Source organism: Antechinus flavipes, chromosome 4 (genome assembly GCF_016432865.1).
Source record: "Antechinus flavipes isolate AdamAnt ecotype Samford, QLD, Australia chromosome 4, AdamAnt_v2, whole genome shotgun sequence".
In the NCBI taxonomy this organism is placed as follows: Eukaryota; Metazoa; Chordata; class Mammalia; order Dasyuromorphia; family Dasyuridae; genus Antechinus; species Antechinus flavipes.
Genome location: NC_067401.1, coordinates 482,165,189 through 482,179,976, shown reverse-complemented (window position 1 = coordinate 482,179,976; position 14,788 = coordinate 482,165,189). Strand labels below are relative to the sequence as shown.

The 14,788-nt window shown below is 36.6% G+C and overlaps 1 protein-coding gene across 1 annotated transcript in view; it reads right to left on the bottom strand.

Annotated features, from left to right (window-relative positions):
* Nucleotides 1–14,788, bottom strand: part of EVI5 (ecotropic viral integration site 5) — a 214,395-nt gene that overhangs the window by 75,451 nt on the left and 124,156 nt on the right. Inside the window, 1 exon segment of the mRNA XM_051999991.1 lies at nucleotides 3,209–3,343. Coding sequence (XP_051855951.1) covers nucleotides 3,209–3,343 — 135 coding nt within the window.

Genomic DNA, 14,788 nt, shown 5'->3' with positions numbered 1-14,788 from the left:
TTTCAGCTATCTAGAAGTAAAGAATTTTATGAACATCTTGTTCTCAAAGTGTTTATCAGTTGATGTTTATAAGTTTAGGGAGTTCTATTTAGGGGTTCCAAACTATTTTTCAAAAGATTTCTTTAACAGATTAGAAGAGCTGGGAAATGATGAGGGCCTGGACAGAGAAACAGAGGAACTGCTCCCTGGAGAAGGGCACTGACAGGAATCAGTTTAGTCTCAAAGTCCCACCTCTTGTGGAGGTCATCAGAAATCCGAGTTACGTCAAAACACCCTTATAAATCTTCCCTGGCTCACGCCCGCTTTGCTGAATCCCTCCTGGGTTAAAGTCCACCACAGCACTCTGCCTCAGTTTCTTTCCCCTCTCCTGCTCCCCATCACACATCGTGTCTCTCTCTCCCATGGCTCCTGATCTCCTTATAGCTTTTAGGGGCCAAACTCCTCTATGGATTAGCCTGCCGGCTAAGGGTATGTTCCCACCTCATGGGGTTAAATTAGGTGGGAGGCCTGAGCTCTGGGAGTAGTGATTGTTTCTATATAACCTTAGAATTGGCAAAACATTCCCCCTCCTGTGCCCAATGATCAGCCTGAGATCTCAGCACAGAGTTTGCTCTGAGGAGGCCCATCTGCCACTCCTGTCCATGCCCCCCAAGTTCACCAGAGGGGCCCTCCCTCACTTTTTTCTGCCACCTCTGCCCTTCGCCCTGGCAGGGGGCCTGGCCCATTACTGATTAGCTTACTCGGATGCGCTGTCACGCCTACCTCGGACGTTGCCACAATTTGCTTGTACCCACTCTGTGCACTTCCATCATGTTTTAAGTGAGGTACGATTTTAATTCTTCAAAACGCATTTCATGGCCCACAGTCTGAGGAAAGGTCTACAAGACTGAGGCTGTCAAGATGGGCCTTGACTGCAGGGAGAAGTCGGGTGTCAGAGAAGACACCGGCCCGCTCTCCTGCTTCCCTCTGGGCTATGCTCACTGCCTATTTACACCACCCGCTGCGAGGTATCAATGCTGGTGATATTAAGTTGGCCCCCTAATCGTCCCAGGTATCTTTTATTCCATTTTCGTGAACAAGTAACATGCTGTGATCTACTTACTATATAATGCATCCTTGAGTTACAGCTTTAATTTAATTTCTAAGACCATGGCACTCATGAGTCATAGTCATATTATGTTAGAAGAAAATACCATTCTATTAAAGTGATAGGCTTTTGTGGCACCGACCAATTTGGCATGAATGAAAATTTATCAAATACAACTTTTCTTTTGTGACTCAGTTCTGGACCAAATTTAATCACTCTCGTTCTCCTTCTGCCCTTCCCCTTCTCTCTTCCTGCTTCCTTCCCTTACATTCATTTCCTCTCCTTCTCTTTCTTACTCTCTCCTTTTCCCCTTTCCATCCCATCTTCCTACAGACACACACAAACATATTTTGTGAGTCAACTTTGAGTAATAGATTTCTTTCATTAATTTTATTCTGCAAATATAGATAAGCAGACTGAAATCATCATAGATTTCAGGGAGAAATTACTGGGGGCTCAATAAAATCATTCCAATATCATCTTTGGATAGGAGCATTTGCAAAACAAGACCACTGATAGAGAATGTTTGATCTCTGGGAAGAACATTTTCCAAGATAGTGGCAAACACTTTAAGTAAATATAGTTCTTCCTTTACATTACTGTCTTAATATTCATTGACTATTAAATAAAATTATCTCCATAACTGTATTTACAATAGAAGCTTTTTAAGTCTAAATTAAGGGTAGGAAACACAGTGTTTTATCAAGTCAAATAACCCAACAGCAAAGACAGTGGGATCTCCTTTCTTTCTATTTTTAGTGGTACATTTAAAGGCCAGCTGACTAACTGACCAATGCTTGTAGATTTAGAATTGTTCAGGCCCGGGGATGTTCCAGGCCAGCCCTCTCACCTTACCCCTGAGAACCCTGAGACCCAAGGAACAGTAAGCAGCAGGAACAAAATCTGAAGCTCCAGAGCTCCAGATCACCCTGTCACTGACAGGAGTCTTGTTTGGGCAAGAACTAGTCTCACAGACCTCTCAGTTTCCTTTAAGAAAACTCTGTGATGCTACAGAGAGAGAGAGATGATCTTTTTTTGTCTTGAAAGAACTGTGGATCTAAAATGCTCATTTAAATATTTGATAGACTCAAATATTGTACTGCAGAGCACTATAGGCCAATTATTCCAAGTAAACACTGAATCTAGTTCTGAAGAATCCTGACAATTGATGCAAATATGGCAGCATATAATTAGCATTTGCAACTAAAGGAAAAATGGGAGAAAGGATGAAAAACTTTTTAGTAAAAATATCACCAGATACTTGCATTAATCCATATATGAACATTAGTATGACTCCTATGGAAAAATACATGGAGATCAGTACCCTCAAAATAAGACAATAACAAAACCCATTAGTAGGTCCCTTAATGCATTAACTTCAGATTTGTTAAAGTCTGTATCATTTAAGATCAGCTTTTTAAATACTGGGGAGTATCTGCCAAATATAGCAATTTTTGTCTTGCTGTAACTGATGATAAACTACTCTCTATGGCAATGAATGTACGATAGCTCAAACCACAGAGCTGTTTCTAGGTTTTCTCTGGAAGTAAAAAAGTAACTATGCAAAACCCAATGCATTTTTTTCCATTTGGTTTTAGTTGCTAAGACATTGAGAGGGTCCATCCAGGACTCATATGATATTTAGTTTCTCTCAAGTTCCTGGCAAGACCTCATCTCTTTATTCCTCTTTAGATAGCTTCTGCGCTGTTTTCCACTCCCAACTGTACCATTCTGTACCATGTTTAAGGCCATAAAATGCCTCATATCCTTTCAAAATCAGAAAGAATATCTAAATAAATAAAGAACAATAAAATGACATTGCTGTAATTTACTAAGATCCCATGATTTGATGAAATCACAGAAGGCAAAGGGGGATCTTCTGTGAGTCATTTTCTAGTTTCTTTCTCTCAGGACCCATTCTAATAGGCAAAACCCCTAAAATGAACTTTTTAGTCATTAAATTTCTTCTTCATTCCTAGTACTATGAATTTTTTGTTTCAGTTTTTGAAAAAACTTGCAGGATTATTTTGAGGAAGATAATTTTAAAACTGTGAAATGGTATATTAGAATGTGATATTATAGTAGCAATAGCAGTATTCATTTGAACATTAATATTATTACCTTTTCAATATCTAGGACTTTATCTTGCATCTCCTTTAGAGCACACTGAGATTCAGCTTCATTCAGTCTGGCTTGAACCAACTCCTCCTCTAGTTGCAGCACAAACTTTTCACTGTAGCGGGAACTGCATTTGTGCTACAAGTTACAGATAAATGTATTAAAATTGCAACGAAATATACACAGTTTAAAGGTGTAAAAACATTTAAGCATTTTCAACTGTACACTTATTAATTATATTGAAATCCAGTCAATTGAAGGCTGTTTTCCTTTTTTATTCTTCCCCAACCCAACTTCATTTCAGTCAACAGACATTCCTAAATATTCCCCAAATTATCAAAAAGAAAAAAAAATCTATTATTCCCAAGAGAGTATCTGGCAGAAATTATTAATTCACAAATTTATAATAAATAATAAAATACTGACAGTAATTTCATTTCTTAAAATCTTAACTGCACTAGAGTAGATTGATTACTACAATTCTACTTAAAACTAAACTATAACAAAACATAAATAAGAAAAAAATCACCATAAAATCATTTGAACCATTTGGAATTCCTGAACAACTAAAATGTGTTTATCCATGAAAATCAAGATTTCCAAAGAGGGCAAAAACAGCTTCTAGAAAAAGAAAATGCTGATGTTGCCATAAAAATCTGGAAGTAGGAATTGAAACCTCAAAGATTCTACTTCCTTTCCCCATTACCCACTGCTCTATTCATTATGACACAAGCCTTTTTACACAATGAATATCAAACAAGTACCACAATTACAATGCAGAAGAGATCTGACTAGCTGTTATAAAAAAATCAACTTGAATAATTTAGTCACTATGACTATAGCATTTACTAATTTTGCAGCTTAAAGACTAGCAGGTGGAAAGGATAATAGTTCTTTAATTTCAAAACATTCTTATGGAATTCATTATTAAGTAATTATCAACATGTAGCATTAAAAATATTAAATATGAAACCTTTAATGATGAGCTGGATCGCAATATGATTTAACACAATAGTACATTTTTATTTCTAATAAAGATGTGATTTTAATGTGAACAAATGTGTGTCTGTGGGAAATGCTATGCATCACAAATCATTCAATATAGACTTTCTTATGACTCTTTTAAGGAAGTACAAGAACATTAAAATGGAGTGAGCTAATTACTTACCTTTAAAAACCAATTAAGTATTCTACTAAAAAAATAGTCCCATTAATCGGAGCATTTTTTAAAAAATGATGCAATGCATATGTTATAATTGTACTGAAGAATTTTACCAGCATTAAAAGCTCAAATAGCCTTGATAAACATGCCTCAAGTCTCATTTGCAAAGCACTAGTAAAATTTTACCTCCAAATTATTCTATAAACAGTTGAAACTTCACTTTTAAAATTTCCATATTTTATATTCATTCACTACCAGCATTGAGTATTATTAATTTCTTTGTGGTAGTGATGGATGTGCACATCTGCAATATATACAGACTCAAGGGCTCTTTGGAATGGAATAAAAACTGTCTCTCAAAAACTCAATGACATTGGCATTTCAATGGAAACATGTTAATCAACTAAGAAACGCCTATATTAATGTTGTGCATTCAAATTTTTATTACCATTATCAGTTGTACCATATAATTGGGAAATGTGTTATTCATCATTTATGCTTAATAACTTTCAAATTCAGTATTTTGGGTAAGAATTCTATATAAAAATGTATCACTTCCCTGCTTCATCAGAAAACAATGAAAATATTAACATTAATTTTTTACTGGGATGCTTATCTATTCTCTGCCCCCTAATTGTAGTATTCTTCAAGGATCTGACCTGGAGACTTTTCTTTCTACATCTTCTCTCTTGGTGATTTCTCATCACTTACCACAGATTCAATTATCTCTACACAGACCTCTCTTTCTCTCCCTCTATCCTTTTGTCTCTTTTTCTCTTTCCCTTCCCTCACCCTCTTCTCTCTCATCCATACATATCTTTCCCCCTTCAATGAATCTTCCCATAAGCATCTCAAACTAAATATTTCTAAAATGGAATTCATGTTCAAAATCACCTCACTTTTCACTTACATTATTACAATGTATTAATATTTTTCATTATTCTCCATATTGAAATCCTTGCTTTTAGTCCCTTCCAATGAATCTCCTTTCCAATCTATCCATTCATGAACTGTTAAGATGGTCTTTCTACAGCACAAGTCTGCCTATGTCACAACTCTGTCCAAGTACTTTTGGTGGCTCTATATTACTTTTAGGATAAAAAACAAATTCCTCAGCATAGCATTTTCTCAAAGCCCAACTTTCTAAGTTTACTAGATAATATTGCAATCCTAAAATTCTCCATATAGTCTGTATTACAAGCTGGCCTCCTTGCTGGGAGGCCCCATTTTTATGCTTTTGCTCAGTGTCCCCCAGGGCTGCTTGGCATCCCATCCCCACAGAAAGCTTTACCCCCTCATTCCACCCCCTTAGCTGTTGGCACTAATTCCCTTTATTCATCACACACACACACACACACACACACACACACACACACACACACACACTTCCCAGCAACTTAGGTCCCTTGACTTCTTTTTCTTATTACTTTTTCCTTTTTGAATGAAGCTCAACAAAATCATGAAATTAGATCTGGCACAAATTTACATTGGGTAACCTCATTGCTAGCACACTGTTCTCACTTCCCTAATTAACTCATTATCCTACCCTACACAGTGATCCTTCCAAACCTTCTGAATCCTCCTCAAACTTCCCACTCTACTAAGAGGCTTGTTCTCATATCTCACTGAAAAAAATCAGAGTAGTCTTTCTCCTGGACAAGGACAATCCATTTAAATGTATAAGTGATTCCCTTTCAATGCAGTTTTCTTCAGTGGATTACTCTTTCTACAATCCCCATTTTCTCATATATCTTAAAAGTCTCCATCTAAAGGCAGCTTCTCCACTGCCCACATTTTTTCCAGGCTCAAACACTCTGATTGATCCACCTTGATCCTCTGTTTCCTTCTCTTTTGTGGCTAAACTCAAGAAAGTAGATTCTGCTTCTTTTCCTCTCAATCTTTCTTTTTTATAGCCTGGTTTCCAAACTCAAGTGAATCTGGTCTCTTCAAAGTTACCAAATTAACTGCTAAATCTAATGGCTTTTTTCTCAATCTTCATCCTTGACTTTCCTGAAACTTTAGACACTGTCGATTATCTTCTTCCACCCTCAACATTTTCCTTTATTTAGATTTTCTGCTCCTGACTTTCCTTCTTGTTCTTCTTTGTGAGATCTTCCATCCATATCATGCTTTGTTAGTGGGGATCTTCCAAGGCTCTGTCCAGGGTCCTCTTCTCTTCTCCTTCTAAGCTATTTTACTTTCTGATTTCACGAGCTCCTATGGATTCAATTATCTCTACACTGATGATTCTCAGCTCTTTTTATCTAGCTCTAAATTATCTTCAGGTCCTTTTCAGAACTGTATTTATTCATGCCTCCCTTATCTCATATTTGTAAAGCACTATATATATATGTATATAATATATATACACACATATATTTTTTACATTAGAGTTTCACTTTGTTAGATTCAGCTCAGCACACTAGCTTGCCAAGTCCTCTTATATACTGATTCCCTCATCCTTAAGTTTTCCCTCCCACTTTTGTATCAACTGCAAAGGAGCATCCCAAGGATACCTTTATCCAAGTTACTGATAACAAAAAGTAAAACAATATGGAGCTAAGCACAGATCCCTAGGGCATTTTGCTAGATACTCCTGCCCTATTAACACTGAATATTTAATGGCCATTCTTAGTCTACTTTTCTTTCTAAATGTTTATTTGATAAAATATACTAGAATTTTCCAAGGAATCCAAGTCAAGTTCACTGGCTTGGAGCTTATAGACAATTTCCTTCTCTACATTTTTTTTAAAAATCCAGATGTTTGTCCTCCAATCTCATTGTACCTTTATCATTTTCTATGACCTTTCAAAGGTCACAGGTTAAAGTACAAACTTCCCTTTTATCCTTTCTGTTCTGTGCAGTGTAAAGGATATTATTCCATGTAGACCACACACATAAAATGAGAAGTGAGTCACTCAGCCCCCTTCCCGTTCCACTAGTCCAAACATTACTTCTCTATTCCTAATTTTCCTCCTCCTCCCAAGAAAGCTAACAGCATCCTTTTGTCTGTCCTTGGCTTCCTTAGTTAGCCTCAGCTCATCTGGGGCTTACCATCCCTAACAACAGTTTGACATGGATTGCCACAGCCTTCTGTTCACCTGTCACCTGACTTTGCTTCCATCTTCTGGACATTTTTTTAAAAATCTGGTTGGTGAGTTCCCCATGCATCCACAAGGATCTCTTCAGATAAATTCCATTTATAAAGAAGAGGTGGCTAGAACTCTAAAATATGCAGTGCACACATCCTAGTGTACCTTGCATGTGTAGGAGCTCATGCGTAACTGGTGGTTTGTATATTATCAATAAACCTATTGGTTAGCAATAGAAGATAAAAAAGTGTTTCAGTTTCTTGAGATCCAGAACTTTATAAATTCAATGTACTAAGGTGGATGGAATCTCCAGGAAAAGACTCCAGTTTCCTCACTTACTACAAGTTCTTCTAGAGAAGAGGAGTCAAGTGGGCCAATAACACAGATTCCATGTTGGGGCAACGCTAGTACTGATCCTCTGTAAGTAAGCAACTCTAACATCTATTGAGCCCTATTCTGAGAGGTGAGCTGGCAAAGGAAAACCTATGAAATATATAGAAATTTTGGGTTTGGTAAGGCTCTCACTAGAGCTGCAGGGAAACAAGAAAATTTGGAGTGCAAACAGAGGTCCATGGAATGACCAAGGGCCTTTGAAAGGGCTATTGCTGTTTTGGACCTTTTTTGTGCCTGCCATGGACCCCTCTGAAAGGCAGAGGAAGCTGTTTCAAAAATCACATTTTTAAATTAGTAAGGAAAAAAAACATGAGATTACAAAGGAAATTAGTTACACTAAAATATAATTTATTTTTTAAGAGTTCACAAAGCCTAGGTTAAGGACTCTGTGAGCTAGGGGTGCTGCGAGCAGTGCAAGGAGGACCAGTAGGGCTGAGATGAAGTTCTGAGCTCTGACCTTTCAGCTTGTTAACCCACAAAAACAGTTTAATATGGAAACAAGGAGAACACAAAGAAAAAGAATACAAAGCCAGTGATTCCTCAACTCTAGGATTATGACAGTGAGGAGGGAAGGCCAGAGTTAGCTAAACCAAACCCAGAGAAAGATGAAAGAATCTAGCATGGATCAAGGAAATGGACAAATGAACATTCCAAGTCTGACTGCGCAGTGCTGAACATGCACCTAAGTCTATGAATGGCTTTTCTTCGTCTGAATGTCTGCACTAACTTGGTCAGACGAATGGTCTGTGCTTTCTTATATATGACTCTGTGAATGTGGATAGACATGCAAAATGAATACTTCAGTAAATTCCAGTGGATAAAGCGACGATCTGAATTACAAATTAAGGAATATTAAGGATTTTGAAATTTGCTTATTGCTGCTTTTTCTGTATGATGAAATAGTTGCTGATTTTCTTCTGACACCTGATCAGCTCGTTATATAATATGATTTATGGATTAAGAACCAGCTTGCAGTTATACAGAAGACTAGAGTTTTCTCAAAGTAGAAAGGCCAGCTAAGATGTATGTGGCTCCTGAAGTTAATGAGCAAACACCACCATGTCCAATGTTCATACATTAGCAAAACCAGTAATTAGCAACAGGGGCCACTGAGTGATGCAGTAAATAAAGCACTGGACCTAAAGTCAGAAAGATTTGGTACAGCTTCAGACACTAGCTATGTGACCCTGGGCAAGTCATTCAACAGTTGCTTGCCTCAGTTTCCCCATCTGTAAAATGTAGACAATAACCTACCTCCCACAATTGTTATGAAGATCAATTAAGGATATATTTATACTGCGCTTTACAAACCTTCAAGTACTATATAAATACTATAAGTATTAGACTACATAAGCATTTTCATTTTATTATATTGCAGGGAGTTGTTTCTGTTCCTGGAGATGCTGAATTAGATGGATTTAATTTCCTCCATGACATCTATTGGAATACTTAGATGATGCTTTCCTAAGTTTTTTTCCTCCCCAGACAAATCATCCCCAGCTGTTTTCCAAATCCTTCATCTCCCTGGCCATTCTTAACCATTTAGCTCCCAGCATTCAATCAGTTTTAAAAATAATCTAACTGCACTAATATCAAGTTGACAGCTCTCCAGCTTATCTATAATAATCTCAGAGACTACCAAATGCCTTGTGAAATTCAGATGAATAGAATCTGCAGCACTCTTCTCTCTTCCAGTCTCATAATTGCATCAAAAAAAGGAGACGGAATTAATGGCACTTATTCTTACCAAGGCCCTACTGGCTTCAAATGATCACCACTTCCTTTTCCAATATTCATAAGTTACTCCATTAGTAATCTATTGCACAATTTCTCCAATAATCAAAACTAAACTTACCAAACGTTTCTTTCAAAAAGAAATGGCATAAATTTTTGCTGAATGAATGTGAAAAACATTTAATACCACGTTCTAAGCATTAATGGTATATTTTTTTAAAAAGCAAAAATTGGAGCATCAGAATACTGTACCTAGAGCCAAACTATGAAAAAAGTCACCTAAAACATTTCACCTACATGACAACAAAGCTGTAGTCTACTACACATTTCTTAGAATAATAGTTTATTAATTCAAATGTGTAACTTACAGAACTAGTTATATAAACTACGAGGTTGCCATAAGCATGATGAAGTAAGTGGCCAAAGTACATGAGAAAAAGAATCTGGGCTTCAGGGCCTTCTACAAACTGGCCCTTATTTCCCTTTTTTTAACCTTACCTCTTTATCATTTCTCTTCTGCATAATTGCACTGACAAATCCCTTGCATTTATAACTGTCCCTTTACCCATCCTGCATCTTACATCTGAAATGCCCTGATTCCCTTAAGACCAAATACCTTTTTATCTTCCCATTCTCAACTAGTTAAAATTCTATTAATCCTGCTACCCAGGCTAATTGGTTTTTTGGTCTGTTTGTTTCCTGGGGCAGTTGGAGTTAAGCGACTTGCCCAGGGTCACATAGCCAGGAAGTGTTAAGTGTCTGAGACCAAATTTGAACTCAGGTCCTCCTGACTTCAGGGCTGGTGCTCTATCCACTGTGCCACCTACCTGTCCCCTAATTTATTTTGCTATGAAGCTTTCTTTCTTTCCTCCACATTATAAATGATCCCAGTATATCTCTTTTAAGTACTGATTTGGGTACGTGTTCTCTCTCTTCTACCATACTGACTAATTCCTTGAAAATTAAGGTCCACTTCTTCACTGAATAGCAATTTTACATATATATATAGGCATACTTGTTTTTATTGTGTTTTGCAGATATTTTTTACCACTTGAAGATTTGTGGCAATCCTATATATAATCCTATATGCCATTTTCCCAAGAGCATGTGTTCACAAATGTCTCTGTCACATTTGAGCAATTCTCACAATCTCTCAAACTTTTTTCTTATTATTATATCTGTTATGGTGATCTGTGATGTTACTAGTGTAACTGTTTTGGAGTACTGCAAACCATGATCTTCTAAAATGGTGACCCTAACTGATAAATGTTGGGTATGTTTTGATTGCTCAGTTGACTGGTCATTCCTTGTCTTAGTTCCTAATCTTGACCTTGGACCTCTCACCTCTCTAAGACACAAAAATATTAAAATTAGCTCAATTAATGATAAGGGACAATGCAATAGCTTAAATATTCTGGCAAACTTCACTGCTATATTATTTTAAGAAATTGCCACAGTCAATCCAACCTTGAGCAATCACTGCCCTGATCAGTCAGTAGCCATTAACACCAAGGCTTCAAGACCTTCCACCAGCAAAATGATAACAATTTAATGAAGGCTCAGATGACAGCTAGCATTTTTTAAAAGCAATAAAGTATTTTTTAATGAAGGCACATACATTTTTTTCCAGATATGAAACTACTGCACACTTAATATACAATATAGTGCAAATTTAATACTTTTATATGTACTGAGAAACCAAGAAACTTTTGATTTATTGTGATACAATTCACTTTATTACACTAATCTGGAAGAGAATCCACACTATCTCTGAGGAACATCTGTAGTACTAACACTTTGATAGATTTATACTTTCATCAATGTCAATACTCTTCCCCATCAATGTAGATTACAACCGCTCCACATGTTCTTATTTTACCTAATGTTTATTTTGGTCTTTTCTTAAACCTAAAATTTACCAACATGTAGGAAGCCAATGATTATCACCTTGGTCCTGCATCCTAAATAGACTCCAGCCGTTACCCTCACCATGAAATTTCCTTTTCTAGCCATGAATGTTCTTGATAATGTCTAGGTCTTTAATAAATATTGGCTGAAATGCTGACATTAAAAAAACACAATGAATAGTGGTTTACTCATTCCAGGTTAAACTTTATTTCTCTATAAGGTATAAATATAAGAGAGCTTGATCTTACAAAGCAACATTAAATAGAACCAATGGGTCACTGCTTTGTTTTTTAATCATTAGCAAACTTGGTCAATAATTAGTTACCAAGGGAAATAGGTAAAACCAAAACAATTAAACCTGTCTATGGAAGAGAGCCATCTACATCCAGAGAGAAGACTGAGAAATTAATATGTATCACAAGATAACATTCTCACTCTTTTTGATGTTGTTTGCTTACATTTTGTTGTCTAATTCATTTTCTTTCCTTTTTGATCTGATTTTTTTTGTGCAACAAGACAATTGTATAAATAGGTTTACACATATTGGATTTAGCATATATTTTAACATGTATAACATATATTGGATTGCTTGCCATCTAGGGGAGGGAGTGGGGGAAAGGAAGGGAAAATCTGAAACACAAGGCTATGCAAGGGTCAATGTTGAAAAATCATCCATGCCTATGTTTTGAAAATAAAAAGCTTAAAAAAGAAAAACCTATCCATGGGAAAGAAGCAGATACTATTTGTTAATTTTCAAGTTTTTCAAATTATAAATTAAGTTTAAATATAATAAGCATATTATAGAAAGGACAATTACGGGATAGTTCTATCTTATGGTTTTTACGTCTATTATCATTCCTCAAAAACAATCCTACAAGATACAAAGCAAATATTCCATTTCAATATATGTAAAGGCATATCCCAATTGCTTCTCCCCTCTGATTGGAGAACTGGAAGAAGCTAAAAACTGTCCCCACCTCCTCCCTTAATACAGGACTCGAAATTTCCTATTTTTCATTTTTCACTCTGCTATGCTTCCTCTCCATGAACACCAGGCCTCCTCCAGGAAAAAAGCTCATCAGCAAAAATCACTTCACCAATGAAGATTGTTTCAGCTTTGGTACTGACTTCCCCAGGTCACCTCCCCAGTCCCTCAACAGCTGAGAGCTGGAGGGTAGAGCTACAAACCCTTCCCAAAGCCTTCCTTTATAAAATGAGGCTCAGCATTTCCTTTTCTTTATTTTACACCAGCTGCCCTGCTGGGTTTCAGCTCCATGCACTCGAGGCTTCTCCTAGACCAGTCCTCTTCCTCTGGTACCACCCTCTCCCCTTCCAGCTTCCTTCCATCAGTAGTCTCCTCTCCCCCTCCCTCACCTCTTCAACCTCCTCCTTTAAAATTCAAACCCCCAGTTCTAAGCACAGTGCCTGGCATGTATAGGAGGCATTTAATAAATGTTTACTATTATTGAACTGACAAAATTCTTTTATTGGATAGGTAGCCTCTCTTTTTGACAATACTCTGCCTTAGTGAAATAGAGAATAAAATCATTCTTCAAACTCTAACACAGTCAGAGAAGTTTAAAGATGTTAGAAAGCCTCTTCTTCCTCCTCTTCAATGTTACATGGCCATTTCAGTCACCAGAAAGACAACCTGATGACATTTATAAGTAACAATGTGTGTTTTTCCAGAACTGCCAGGAATTGAAGACTGAACCAAACCACCGAAGAACAGAAAGAGACCTTAGAGATCAAGTTCACCTTCTGCCCAAAACAAAATGAGGATTAGCATGGAGAATGAGATTAACCAACTGGTGAGATCTGAAGGAGAAAAAAGGGAATAGCTTGATTTAGAATTCTATCTTAGCAATGTGCTTAAAATAAGTGATTTTTAAAAAATCTTGTTACATGGGAAACAAATGTTTTAAATCTCTAGATTATCATAAAGATGTGGACAATTTTAGAAAGACAGATATCACCCAACTTTCCAGATGAAATAGTAGCAATACAGGAATATATTCAACCCAAAAACACATATCCCATTCGTGGCTTGGAGAAATTTTCCAATATGGAGGTTGGGGCCTGAGAAGATGCTGCAAAAAGCAAAGTATATTCAGCAAACTGAAAAGCTGATGTCCTGAACACTTTGTTAAAATGCTCATGTGATATCTGGAATCTCCAACATTATCATACTCAAAAATATAAAACAAAATATTTGAAAGGCAATGTTTCTGACACGGATAGTCTGGTTCTCCACAGTGTCTGTGGTACAGTTGTGTTCCTGTGGAACACAGGACCCTTCCTGAACCCATCTGAAGTTTTCCTGGCAGAGATCTCGGAGAGGTTTTTTCATTTCCTTCACTTTACAGATGAGGAAACGGAGGCAAATGGGTGAAATGACTTGTCAGGGTCCTATTGCTACTAAGTATTTGAAGCCCGGGCAGAGCTGGGAAGCTGAGTCTTCCTGTCTCCAGGCTTCAGGCTCTCGGCACTATGGCACCACCTATTGGCCCTAAGGTGTCACACTCAAAGTCAAGAAGGCCTAGGTTCAAACATCACTAGCTAGCATTTACGTAGAATTTTAAGTTTTACAAAGCGCTTTACAAATATTACTTCATTTTATCCTAACAGGAGGTAACACTACCTGTTATTACATACAGGGGAATTAAAAAAAGCAGCACTTCTGAACATACAATGGACGCATCCCTAAAAAGCTGTGGGTAAATCACTTTCTACTCCCCACAATGAATGAATTGGAGCAATCTGTAAACAAAAGTGACAGATGGACATGTTAATACAATTCTTTCCTAATCTTTCTTAGAATATCTTATTTTAAAATCTTATTTTAAAAATTAAGACATATAACAATATTTTATCCTGGGAATTTAAAATAGCTTTTAGAGTAACAGTGAATAGAAAAAAAATATTTGTTGTACTAAACTGAAAAAAAAAAAAAAAAAAAAAAAAAAAAAAAGGCAATGTGAACTAAAAATTTTTATTAATATAATTTATATTTCAATGAACTAGTTACAGATTAAGAGAAGGTATCAAAATGTATTTGCATCATTTAACCTGCAGATGAATATAAAAATTATTTTTCTAATTAAAAAAGCTAAGGGAAGAAGTCTAATCTCCTTTTAGGCCACATGATTATAAACAAAACAGATCAGTCTACAAATCTACCCAAAAGCAAAGCAAGTGTCGTGGGCTAGACAATATTCATTGGCTTGAGCTTTCTTGGCTCCTTCACAGCTCAGCCCCAAACCCACTTTCTGAAGAAGATTGCTATCCTCTACT